Genomic DNA, 13,896 nt, shown 5'->3' on the forward strand with positions numbered 1-13,896 from the left:
AAGAATATTTTCTGATTATTTGCCACTTTTATAGGCATGTTCAACCGTGGAGGAAAAAAATTACCATATAGATAGAGATATAATACTGCATTATTTAAAAAAAGTAGATTGTTGTGATTTTTTTTTAAATAAGAAAATAAATTCAGTTATTTTTTTAAGTGAATTTTAATCCAATAGATAATAAATGTATTATTTGGGATGCATTAAAAGCATATATAAGAGGTCAAACAATAAGGTACTTGGCTAAAATTAAAAAGGAATATATAAATGAGACAAATCTATTAGAACAAAACATAGGTAAATGAAAAAAAGGTTTGCAAAATAATCTTGAAGAAAAAAAGCAATTAATAAAAAAACTTTAATATAATACTATTCAGACATAAAACAGAAAAATTAATTTAAAGAACCAAAGAGATATTATGACTTAGGAGAAAGATCTCATAAAATTTTAGCCCGGCAATTGAAAGCAGAACAGACATCTTGAGTGATTAATGCAGTTAAAAAAATCTTCAGGGACTATTACATATAAACCGTAAGAAGTAAATGCTTTATTTAAAGAATTTTATTCTGAATTATATAATTCAGAATTGGTACATGATGAATATAAGATTGTTAAGTTTTTATCTCAAATTACTTTATCTCATTTGAATGATAGGGAACAGAAAGAATTGAATGTAGTATTTATGGCAAGGGAAATTTGTGAAGTAATGAGTTCATTGCAAAATAATAAATCACCAGGTGAAGATGGATTTCCTGTAGGATTTTATAAGAAATGAACGTACATTCTCTGCTGGAATCCTTTTTAATTGCAGTTATTACAGTAATTCCAAAAAAAGATAGAGACCCAATGAAACCAATATCTTATAGACCAATTTCATTATTAAATGTTGATTATAAACTATTATCTAAAATATTAGCAAGTAGATTGGCAAAGTGTTTACCAAAATTAATACATATGGATCAAACTGGATTTGTTAAGGGTTGGAAATCTGCAGATAATGTAGTGAGGCTTATTAGTTTGATATATTTGGTCAAAAAAAGAGGAGACCTGAGTGTGGCAGTGACTTTGAATGCTGAAAAGGCATTTGATAGATTAGAATGGGATTTCCACTTTTAAGTTCTAGAGAAATGTAGATTGGGTTCAATATTTATAGATTGGCTTAAAATGTTTTGCAAAAAACCTATTGCAAAACTAGTGACTAATGGACAGATTTCAAAATTGTTTTGAATTAGCTAGTTCAAGTCGACAAGGTTGCCCACTGTCACCAGCTTTGTTTGTTTTAGCAATAAAATCGTTATATGAATTAACAAAACAGGATTCAAAGATTGTGGGTATTAAGGTGAAACAAGAAGAATATAAAATAAATTTATTTGCAGATGATGTTTTGATTTATTTAACAGATCCTTTAAATTCTTCAGAACAACAAAATTAAAGAATATGGAGACATATCGGGTTATAAAATTAATTGGGATAAAAATGAAATTATGTCTTTAGTTAATGGGAATTACGAGAAATGTAAGGAAATAATTGAATCTAGGTGGCCAGATCTTGGAATAAAATATTTAGATATTCGTGTGCATTCAGTCAACAAAATTATTTAAATTAAATTGTTTATCTTCATTAAAGAAAATTAGAGGATTTGGAAAGTTGGAATATGTTACCTATTACCTTGATGTGTAAAGTAAATTGTGTTAAGCTGCATATTTTTCCTTGAATATAATATTTATTTCAATTGATTTCAATTTCAATTCCCCAAAAAATTTTAAGGAATTAAATGTTTGTGTTAGAAAATCTTTATGGAAAGGGAAAATGGCTAGGGCTTCTTTGGAGAAATTGAAGTAAAATTCCCACAGGATCCAATGTTATTTTTACTGGGAGATATTAGAGGGAGCAAACCTGAATTAAAACTGAATATACATCAAGTAAAATTTATTCATATTGCTCTGGCAATAGCTAGAAAATGTATTGCTATAATTTTGAAGTCTGTTATTGATTTGGGAATGGATAGATGGCATCCAGAAGTTCAGAGTTGTAGTCCACTTGAGAAAATTACTTATAATTTAAGATAATTAATACCTCAGTTATTGAAAAATTTAAAAAATGAATGATTGAAATCCAAATGAAACACAAATCTGGTTCTATTTATCAGAATCAAACTAAATGTTCATTCAGGTCCAAGATTTGATATATGGCTGGATCATTACAAGATTAATAGTTGGAGAGTTAAATTCAGACCTGCATTCTTAGGATGCTGACTAGAATTCTCATCGGTCTGTAGTATATTGGGCTTTAGTGTGATACTGCACATATTTGGGAAGCCTATTTGCACTCCTTTTCTAGCCTAATGTATTTATATAAAAATAAAGAGTAAAAAGAAATATAAAAGGAGAAAAACCTCCTATTAATTCCCCACCCCTTTCCCCCAATCCCCTAGAGGGTCAAGAAAACCACAACAGGAGTACTTCACTTCTGACATCTTTATATAAATTTTTTTTTAAAAATATAGAAATCTATCAGAGAAAGGGAGTGTTTGAGATTCATTTAAATTTTAATACCAACAGTTTGTAAATATGGGCTCCATATTTTGCAAAACGTATGATATTTATCTCTTAAATTATAAATACCACAAGTATTTGGATTGTTTGAAATATTGTAATATGTTTGCTTAGTTCCTTCAGATTGTTTTTTTTTGCTCCAGATTTTTAGCACTGGCAATCTCTTGTTACTGATGGATATTTTACTAGCATAGATCATGCCTTTGTTCAAGAGCAAATATAGTAACAGCTGTGTGTGAGACATATACAGGGATTAAATGTAATAGTTTGCACATAAAATTGTTATACTTGAAAATTGGGTTGAGAAGATTTTCGGACTCATCGCAGGTGAATTTTTGCACACTGAATTCAATCTATAATTGAAATAAATGATGTTTTCCCTTTTACAATCTTCCAGTTAGGTAAGGCAGCAACTGACATTGGCCTTTTGTTTCAGAGGCTGCATTCAAGACTGGTGGAAAAGTTTTAATTTGTGCCATAAGTAAGCTGTTTTTAAACTGTGGCTAACTGAAGTTACCACTGGATACAAATGATGAAAAGTAAATAATTTCTGATGCCCTACTCATTTAATTCACAAGTAAATCAATAATTAATTGAACACTAGCAGAAGTTGTAGTGATATTGAAATCATTAATGCCATCATATGAAAAAAAACTCAATGTTAAAAGACATTTTATTTCTGATTTCCATTCAAACCTGATGCTAAAAATTACAGTTTTAAGACTGGAAAATAGAAGCAAAGATCACTTTGCCATTCAAAAGGAGAAAGGGCATGTTGATCTTCCGTGACAATTTTAATCAATCGTCAGATATTGATGGACATTCTGATTTCGAGCATTAGTTTTGTTATTGCATGTTGGAAGAAGTGGACTAGTTGTGCATTGCTTCAACATGTTCTTATACTTTTGTAGATGGGTACATATTAGACAAAGGAGTCAGAAGTTAAGGTAGCCTTGATCTCTGATGCTTTATTTATTGTAAATTAAGTGTGCTTGTGTCTTTCTTGACTGAAAAAAAGCTTTATTTTTTCAATTATTTTCTAGTGCCTACACTAATGATGGAATAATGGGTGGGGGGGGGAGAGAATTCAAAACATTTTAACCTTTTGTGTTTGGACCAGAATGCCTTCAATTTTTCACCTCACAAATTTTAATCTGTGCATTAAATTTTGCAGAGATGCAGCTGCTACGAGAGTGGATATCTATACAGGTAAGTGGAGGTTTCATCACTTCATTCTAATTAACTGCATGCTTTTAAAAAAATCCAAATTAACTAAAGAATGATTCACCACAACATGTTGGTGGAAGTTCTCTCCATCTGTCCCTGAAGTAGACTCACAGATTTTTATTAAACTGGTTCAAACTTGACAGGTGAGATGACAGTCAGAATTATACCAATTCAGCATGAGAAGCAAGGATATGATGTTCCAGAAGTATTCATGGCTAGGTCAGACAATTTAACTTTGTATAAATAAATGTGATCTGTGTCATACAAAACACTGCAGTGTTCCTGCGCTACCAGGTCCTTTGAATACCTCATTCTTTTATCAAAGGCAACTTTTTACAGGAATCATAAATTAGAACAATTGTGTCTTTGGTTTCTAGAAGCTGAAGGTTTCTCTTGTATTAACTGCTCAAACTTTTTAAAAGTTCATATTTGTTTCCAGACTACATGCTTGATATTACTAACAATGCAAGATTTTCTGTTATTGCACTAAATTGACAATACCACTTAGAGATGGTGCCTGCTATGGAATAATGTGTAAAGGGAGATTTATTTGGCTCTCTCCATGCTACATCTGATTGGTTCATAGTGATCCTAAACACAATTGATTAATATATTTATATGTGTTTTATCTTTGGTTCTGCTGACTAAAGTTCCTTGCTTGTTTCTAGTGAGGAATGTGGATTTGCGTGGAGGATTCATGTTATGTTTTCTGGACGATGGAACTGGGATGGATTGCTGTAAGTAGGCATGGTATTTCAAGATAGGCACAGATACATGGGGGCATGTTATGGATTAATGAATTGACTTACAATGTAACTAGCTGCAAATTATAACATTGGAGGAATACTGGCATAATGTCCATTGTCAAGAAGTAGACAATTTTCTTGGGCGTGTTCTTGATCTCTGTTGCAGTTAAGATGAAGGAAACTGAGATGTGGAAAAAAAAAGACCAAGCTGCCAAACATGATTTTATTTTTGAAGAAATACCATGATGTGAAAATGGACGATTTTAATGTCCATTAAATCAGTTAGTGAATCATTAACCACATGATGTTATTAGCACTGAGATTTTTTTTTGTTGCTGCCAATTTTATTTCCATTTATTAGTTAGTACTCTAGCCAACAAGGTCGGGTCAGATACAGCAATGAGCTCTCTGAACCCTTCTCCATTAAGAATGGCATGAAGCAAGGCTGCGTTCTCGCACCAACCCTCTTTTCAATTTTCTTCAGCATGATGCTGAAACAAGCCATGAAAGACCTCAACAATGAAGACGCTATTTACATCCGGTACCGCACGGATGGCAGTCTCTTCAATCTGAGGCGCCTGCAAGCTCACACCAAGACACAAGAGCAAATTGTCCGTGAACTACTCTTTGCAGACGATGCCACTTCAGTTGCCCATTCAGAGCCAACTCTTCAGCGCTTGACGTCCTGTTTTGCGGAAACTGCCAAGATGTTTGGCCTGGAAGTCAGCCTGAAGAAAACTGAGGTCCTCCATCAGCCAGCTCCCCACCATGATTACCAGCCCCCCCCCACATCTCCATCGGGCACACAAAATTCAAAACGGTCAACCAGTTTACCTATCTCGGCTGCACCATTTCATCGGATGCAAGGATCGACAACGAGATAGACAACAGACTCGCCGAGACAAATAGCGCCTTTGGAAGACTACACAAAAGAGTCTGGAAAAACAACCAACTGAAAAACCTCACAAAGATTAGCGTATTCAGAGCCGTTGTCGTACCCACACTCCTGTTCGGCTCTGAATCATGGGTCCTCTACCGGCATCACCTACGGCTCCTAGAACGCTTCCACCAGCGTTGTCTCCGCTCCATCCTCAACATTCATTGGAGCGACTACATCACCAACATCGAAGTACTCGAGATGGCAGAGGCCAACAGCATCGAATCCATGCTGCTGAAGATCAAATTCGCTGGGTAGGCCACGTCTCCAGAATGGAGGACCATCGCCTTCCCAAGATCGTGTTATATGGCGAGCTCTCCACTGGCCACCGAGACAGAGGTGCACCAAAGAAAATGTACAAGGGCTGCCTAAAGAAATCTCTTGGTGCCTGCCACATTGACCACCGCCAGTGGGCTGATATCGCCTCAAACTGTGCATCTTGGCGCCTCACAGTTCGGCAGGCAGCAACCTCCTTGGAAGAAGACCGCAGAGCCCACCTCACTGACAAAAGACAAAGGAGGAAAAACCCAACACCCAACCCCAACCAACCAATTTTCCCTTGCAACCGTGTCTGCCTGTCCTGCATCGGACTTGTCAGCCACAAACGAGCCTGCAGCTGACGTGGACATTACCCCTCCATAAATCTTCGTCCACGAAGCCAACCCAAAGAAGAAAGCAACTGAATGGTTGTCGACTAAATAATTTTTATAATAGTTAATAAGTTTGCAATTTACCATAATTTTCTCACACCAATAAAACCAAAAATTAAGTTTGACAGGGTTGCGTTTGGACCTTTTTATGGTTCTGTGCTCTGTCTTGTCTCATTCCATTCCAGAGAAGTAATGTAAAAATACTTTAGTTGATGCTCCAGGGTACTACCATCCGAAAAGCTGTCTTTTCACCAAGGAATTAAATAAAGACCTCAAATGGTGTTTGGTGGATGTAAAACAATCCAAGGCTCTACTTTAAGCAATATAGGATTCATTCCTCATGTTTTGGCCAATACAAAAAAGTAACCTAATCAATTTGGCATTGACAATTATGTTTGACAAGTATGTTGATTGTACATAATGATTTCACACAAAGTGCACGCTTTATTTTAATACAGACAGTGAATTATTTTTAAGCATTGTCACCAACAATTGGCAAAATTGATTATTGTTGTTGTGACTTCAGCCATTACATTCCATAGGCAGAAGTTCATCAAATATCTTTTTTGAGCTTCTAACACACAAAATGAGATTTGCATTTATTTGGTGCTTTTTAATGAAACTTGATGCTTTGTAAAGTGCTTTATTAGCTAATAAAGTATTTTTAAGGCACATTTATTACTTTTTATAGGAAATGTTCCAGGTAATATGTGCATGGCAAGCTCCCAAAAAAGCAATGAAATCTCTGGAGTACCTGCCCACTTTTACCCCTTAAAGTGACTGATTAAGGGGTAAAAGTGGGCAGGTTTCCAGGGATTACTGTCTTTTCAAAGTATTGACGCAGGTTTATACATTTTATTTAGGAAGGCAGGTGTTTAAAAATCATAATCAATAGGTAAAGCTAGTAAACAGCTACAAAAGAGTGAAACACAAAGGTCTGTGGCCATGATGAAGGTCTCAGGCCCAAAACATTGGTTATTTATCTTTACCTCCTATGAACGTGGCAAGACCTACTGAGTCTATCCACCATTTTGGTGTTTTTTTTAAAACAACTACAGCATGCTACTTTCTCTAATCAAGAATATATCACAATTCATGCTTAAATGTAAAACCTGAAGATTGCTAAAATGCGCTCACTGGAGAGTAAAAATAAAAGCATCCTCAGAAGCTGCTTATAAAATGAGCTCATCAATGAATAATGAACAAGGTTTTGAGGGACCTTTTTATGTTGTGAAATTTGATTTAATGACTGTACTTTTAGCTTTAGTTTGCTGAATTTTCTAGCTATACTAGAGCAAAATTTAAATTGTCCTCTTGGTCAAAGTTCTCTCCAACCCAGAAGATTTTTGACATTGCATTGTGATTGCTATCTCTTACCATTAGGGCACTTGGGTGTGCCCCATTGATTGTATAATGTGTTATTGTGTAAATTACGGAAAATGACAGGAAAATATATACACATGCATTCTGCTCTGTGAGACTGTATTGGAGTGACTTGGATCTAATTTTTAAAAAAAGCATGTTAATGTACTTCTATCTGTGACATAATTATCTTATATTTTATATTGTATATAGATATGTTTTTGAAGGAGATAGATTGTGGGTGTAGTGTAGGTCACAAACAAACACAAACACTTCACAAAACAAACCTCATTTAAAATGCCAGAGCTCTGCTCAAGCCAGAGTGTCCAGGGTGTGAGTGCCTTTGCAAAAACTATGAAGAATGCCTATAGATATAGATTTTATGGATAATTTTCCATCCACCTCTTCAATCTTATCCACTCCTCTTAATTAGTAATTTTTAATAACAATTAATGATTGTCTATGCTAATATTATTGTATATTAAATGGGTGGTGTTTCTTTCCTTTTCTTACTTTTGGGTAGGGGGAGGGATGGGGAGAAAATTTATAAAAGTACTTTTTTTGTATCATTGGCCGTGGATATTTGATTAATGTTTTATTCAATTTTTTTTCCTGTAATGATATAAACAATTAAATATATTTTTTAAAAAATGCCTCTCAAGACTTCACAAGTAGGTGTTAACTGGACATGCTGTGGAGTAATGGATTATTGTTTTGAAAACAACAGATGATCGGACTCAGAAGTTTGGGTCCAGTGCCCCAATCTGTCTTGATGCAGTTTGCTGTTCTAAGAAGGTCATGTGGTTTTGCAAGCAGAGAGAGAGGAGACTAAACAGGCTTTCTCTGTGAGAGAGAGAGAGAGAGAGAGAAAAGTGGTTTCTGCAGTCATAGCAAGCTGGCAGCTTGTTGAATCCCCATTTTGAAGACGGGTTGTAAGTTCTGAGTTCAACCTGTTGTGGTCCATACAAGAGGAAATGGCTGGCTAGAGTGTTTCACCTGAAATAAGGGAAACAAGAGGAACTCTGTGGTGACCTTCAGAAGAAGAGGTTATCATTTGGAAAACCCTGATGGGGCAAGTTTCTTCGGCAAGATACTGAAGTGGCTGATTGGAAGGAATCAGTTTGTGTGTGTTCAATGAGCAACAAATCTCTCTCTGAAACCAACAAGAACCTCCCTGAGTGGTAACCAATTACCTTTTAGCACTGGAGCTTGGTAAAAATTCATAAATGTTAAATTCTTTGCACAGTATAAGAATTGCCTGATACCGATGAACTTGGAGGAGTGAGAAGTGAGATTGTGTGAATCAAAGAACTTTCCTGAACTTATACACATTACATACATGTGCACTTAGAATTAGAAGAGGGTTAAGTTAATAGTAATAAGTTAAAGTTTGATCCTGTTTTTATATTTAAAGAAAATTAAAAATAACTTATTTTTAAGAAACTATTGTCTTGGTGAATTTCTATTGCTGCTGGGTTTTGGGGTTCTCTGGGCCCATAACATATCCTACTCCTGCATGATGCCTTTGCAATTTGTTGCCTTCATGACAGTTTTCAATCGAATAGTATTGGTAAAGAAAAGCTGAGTAAAAGCAGATACATTTATTATATAGCATGAAGAGGCTTTTATGCCATGTACTGCTTATTTTTATTTTTACACAGGACTTTAAGTTAACTCAACTTCCTCCCCAACAGATGAGGCTGCCAGTGTGATCCAGTTTGGAAAATCTGCCAAAAGAACACCAGAATCCACACAGATTGGGCAATATGGAAATGGACTTAAATCGTATGTTTTTCCATTTTTAATCAGATTTGTCTTGCTTTTAAATATACTTTGTTTTCCTAACAAGACATCAGCAGAATCTTCTAGTGGCAGTATATGAAAACTGCTAATTGCCATAGAAGTTATCTTACAGGATTTATTTTTGTCTTTAAATAATTTTAGAAGTATTTATAAAATGGGAAAGTTAAACATTTTAGAACCAGATGTCCCAAAAAAAAACTTTTAAAATTCTTGTTCGTGTTATTTAGGTATTTGATCTACAAGCTTTGAAAAGTTCTGCAGTTGTGTACCTTGTATTTATTTGCAAGACTGCAATAAAGTGCATTGTGCAAAAAAATTCCAAGTCGAAATTCTGCCATTAATAGTTATAATTTTGGTTTATGTAGTGACTTTAATGTAGACAATATTCAAAGCTCTTTCAGGGAATGTAGTCAAGTAGATGAATGGAAGTCTTCTACACTATAAAAGCAGTAACTAGTCATTCAGTTACAGATTGGGAATAGTGATTGCAAGTTTGGTTTAAATGGGATTTTGAGGGTCTGGGTGAGAAAAGTTAGAGGAATCATTCTGAAGAACAAGATCAGAGTAATTACAGTGGTCCAACAAGAAGTGAATGGTATGTATAACCTTGTGAACTTGGAGGTGGTTGCAGGGAAAAAAATGAGATAAAACCAGGATTTGAAGATGAAAGAGTTGCCATGGATGCACTAAAGATAAGTTTTTTAAAAAGTTACATTTAAAGTCTTCTTTAAATGAGAATACACTCTGACAAAATTACAGTACATCTCTGATGATCCGAAATGGTTGGGACTGGGCCTATGTTGGATAAAAGGTTTCTTCAGATAACTTTTTTTTTAAAAGACAGCCCAGTAGCAACAGCATATCACTTGGGTCAATGTCTAAACAACAACAAACAACAAGGAAAGGCTTTTTAAGCATTAAAATAATGTTTAATTCTCACCAAAAATGTGCTGGCTGCCACCGATCACCGAGACCTCCCAACCACCACTGCCGATCCCCTGACATGTTGTTACTGCTGCCACTCAATCCCTGGAGAGGCTTCCCAAACTGGTGGAGTCAGTGGGTACCTGTCTCCCCAGTTACCGGAGCTCCCGACGCCGGACTCCTGACTCCAAATCCTTCCCTAGACCTACCGTACACGCACACCAAAGAGTCTGGTGTGCATGTTTGGTAATAGGTCGAGGGGAGGGTTGAGAGTTGGCATCCAGGCTGTGAGGAGGGAAGGGAGGGGAGGGAACACCACTGAGCCTGAGGTCCTGGTCCTGCCTGGGAGGCCACTCTCCGCTCGCAGCTGGGAGACAGTGGCACATAGTTTGAGAGGGAGAGTTGGAGAGAAAAGTCAATAGGAGAAGGTAAAGAAGAAATGGAAAGAGAGGGGAGGGAGTTACCTGAAACAAGGACAGTGATCATTCTAATTTCACGTTGGGTGAATTTTTTTTTCAACCTGTGAGGTCAGTTTGGCTCTGGAAAAATTTCGGATAAATGAGGATTTCTGATTTGTTTTGGATATCCTTATTTATTCAAATTAAAAAAAAAATCTTGGATAAATGAGGATATTGGAGAATCCGATTTTGGTTAATCAGAGTTGTACTGTACATGGAAATTTCTTGTATGTCATCAGACTTCTCAGTTTAACATCATTATGAGAGTACCTTTAACTCTCTAACCACATCTGTTTCTTAGGCTACTTGCGTTAGCATTATAACTGTGGTCATGTGATTATGTTCTTGTATTTAATGAATACAATGGTACAGATGGCTTGTGATATGCCCAAGCAGAATTTCTCATAGGTGCCAGATTAAAAGTCGGTGAGGAAATTGGTCTAGTGTTCTTGAAAGTATGAATAATAATGAAACCCTGGCAATAATAATGATCTCCAATATTACAGACTAGTAATTTTGGAGACCATGATAAATAAGCCTTTTAAAGTACAATATTGCAATAAATAAAATAAGGGTCAGGGAGTGTGGATAAGGGGATTTGTTTTGTATAACTTGCATTTGTGCCAACAGAGTAAGTTAAGGTATGTTTCTTTGGGATATGTGACTATGTCCACGCTAATCTAGAAAAATGACTCGGATAAGGTACAAGAAAAGTCAGAATATAGATTGCAAAGCAATTAAAAGTCAAGCCATTGGAAGCCCATTATTAGCATTTGCCCCAGACTTGGGAGTAGATAAACCACAGACTAGTCATTATGTGAATAGTTGACATGATGCAGGTATACATATAGCCAGTGATTTCAGTCGTAATTAATTTTAACATGTACTATCCAGCAATAACTTCGATCAGTGTAATTTAATTATACAGTTTGAAATTGTTTGGCATTCTAGAGGGTAACATTGAACTTCTGTATCAGGTCATTTTTTTTTCATCCTCTTTATTCAGTGGCTCAATGCGAATAGGCAGAGATTTCATTTTATTCACAAAGAAAGAAGATACTATGACCTGTGTTTTCCTTTCACGAACATTTCATGAAGAGGAAGGAATTGATGAGGTTAGTTTTTATTTTCATTTGATATTATTATACTTATTTTACAGTAGACTTTGTTCGCACTTTCCTCTCTTACCTTATCCAAATGAGAATTTAATCCAGATGAGACAACAAGTGAATGCTTTACATATATATGTTGCCTTCTGTGGCAGGTGATCAGGTATTAGAGCCCTTTTTATCTGTCTCAAGTTTAGGGAGCGACTGTTGACCAAAGTGAGATTAAATAACTGCATAAACTAGAAATTGTCCAAGGAAGTTCAAGACAATTCCATACCATCTTAATCAACAAAACAAGGAATTCTTCATATTTTCTGAGTACTTGCTCACATTTTTCTAAGCTCCAGTGAGCCTGGGACTATACACATTTGGAAGGATGAGGGGGAATCTTATAGAGACATAAAATTATGAAAGAATAGAGAAGATAGAAGCATGGAACATGTTTCTGCTAGTAGGTGAGACTAGAACTAGGGGCCATAGCCTCAAGATTCAGGGGAATAGATTTAGAAAGAGATAAGGAGGAACTGATTTTCTCAAAGACTAGAGATTCTCAGGAATTCTCAGCCCAAAGAGGCTGTTGAGGCTGCCTCATTGAAAGTATTTAAGATGCAGATATATATATTTTGAAGAATAGGAAAATTGAGAGTTCTGGGCAACAGGTGGGTAAGTGAAGCTGAGTTTTCAGTCTGATCAGCCATGATCTTATTGAATGCGGAGAAGCCTCGATGGGCCAAATGGGCGACTCTTTCTCTTGTATTTTAATGCACTGAAATGAGTGGTGGTGGCCTGAATACTTTGACTGTGATTCTTTCATTTTAATTGTGTGTGTGTGTCTTTTTGGTACTGGTGAAATAGGTGATAGTGCCACTTCCAACATGGAATTCCAAAACCAGGGAGCCCATGACTGACAATGCTGAGAAATTTGCCATTGAAACGGAACTTATCTACAAATATTCGCCATTCAAGTCAGAGTCAGAGCTCATGAAGCAGTTTGATAAAATCAAAGAAAGTAATGGTAAAGACTTTTTCCATCCAATATTTACAATTACAGAGCTACTTTAACATAATGCAGTAAAATTCTCATTATCCGGCATTCAATCAATTGGAAACTCAAAAAACTGGCAAAAGTAATAGAGGAAATAAATAGATATATGGGTTCTTTTTAAATAAATAAACTTTTAAATAAAAATGTAAAATTGTAATAGTAAATATTCTCTGAAGCAACACACAACCCCTTAGGAGCAAACGTTCAGCCAGCGGAGTGCCCCAGTCTTGCCCTGCCTACAGCAGCTGTTTGAATAAAGTTTTGTTTGAATAAAATGTATGATAGATGAAGATCCAGCCCATACTGCAGGGGTGACTCCCAAAGTGTCTTCCTATCCTTCCCTGGTAAGAATCTTTATCTTTATTAGTATATTAGTAAGGCTAATATAAAATTGAGGTGGGGGGGGGGGGCGGGGAGATTAATGACAATGGCATGGTTAGTGTAGTGGTTAGTGCAAAACTATTATAGCACTCGTGAATGGGGTTCAAACTTAAAGAAAGGTATGCCGAGAGCCTGACTGAGACACTGGCGTGGAGGTGAGTTGGATTTCACCAAGGGTCTGGCCGGACATCGGTATGGAGGTGAGTCGGATTGCGCTGAGGACCTGACTGGGACACTAGTGTGGAGGTGAGTCAGGTTATGCGTAGGGCCTGATTGGGATACTTGTGTGGAGGTTGAGTCGGGTTATGCGTAGAAGTGAGTTGGGCTGTGCTGAGAGTCTGACTGAGACACCAGGATGAAGAGCCAGTCAATGCTGCTTGCTGCTGGGAAGACTCTCCCAAAGTGTCTCCTTATCCCTGCCCAGTAAGAGTCTATATCTTTATTAGTATTAAGTGTATTAGTAATGCTAGCTCAAAACTGTTACAGCGCCAGCGACCGGGGTTTGGATTTAAATTTAAATTTTGTAAGTTACAGGAATTACTTGATTAAAGTGACTTTGCATAATTAAAGACAACAATACTGATTTTATTTTCAAATGACTTTATATTTTGTACTGTGTTATGATTTTAAACAGGTATTCTTAATGCAGTTGTATTAGTTGGGCATTGGATGCATGAGCCTCAGTCACTGGAAAATTC

The 13,896-nt window shown here is 36.2% G+C and overlaps 1 protein-coding gene across 3 annotated transcripts in view; it reads left to right on the top strand.

Annotated features, from left to right (window-relative positions):
* morc2 (MORC family CW-type zinc finger 2) overlaps positions 1–13,896 on the top strand; it is an 88,824-nt gene that overhangs the window by 32,765 nt on the left and 42,163 nt on the right. For 2 of the 3 annotated variants that reach the window (XR_011356132.1, XM_069932783.1), the window contains exons 3-7: positions 3,731–3,765; positions 4,452–4,520; positions 9,173–9,263; positions 11,670–11,778; positions 12,628–12,787. Coding sequence is in view for 2 of the 3 variants with exons in the window: in XM_069932783.1 (XP_069788884.1) it covers positions 3,731–3,765; positions 4,452–4,520; positions 9,173–9,263; positions 11,670–11,778; positions 12,628–12,787 (464 nt within the window). In the remaining variant the exon portion in view is untranslated. Of the gene's footprint in view, positions 1–3,003; positions 3,096–3,730; positions 3,766–4,451; positions 4,521–9,172; positions 9,264–11,669; positions 11,779–12,627; positions 12,788–13,896 lie in introns of those variants that run through there. The other variant, XM_069932784.1, reaches the window with a different exon arrangement.

The sequence above is a fragment of the Narcine bancroftii genome, chromosome 4, assembly GCF_036971445.1.
Source record: "Narcine bancroftii isolate sNarBan1 chromosome 4, sNarBan1.hap1, whole genome shotgun sequence".
Lineage (NCBI taxonomy): Eukaryota > Metazoa > Chordata > Chondrichthyes > Torpediniformes > Narcinidae > Narcine > Narcine bancroftii.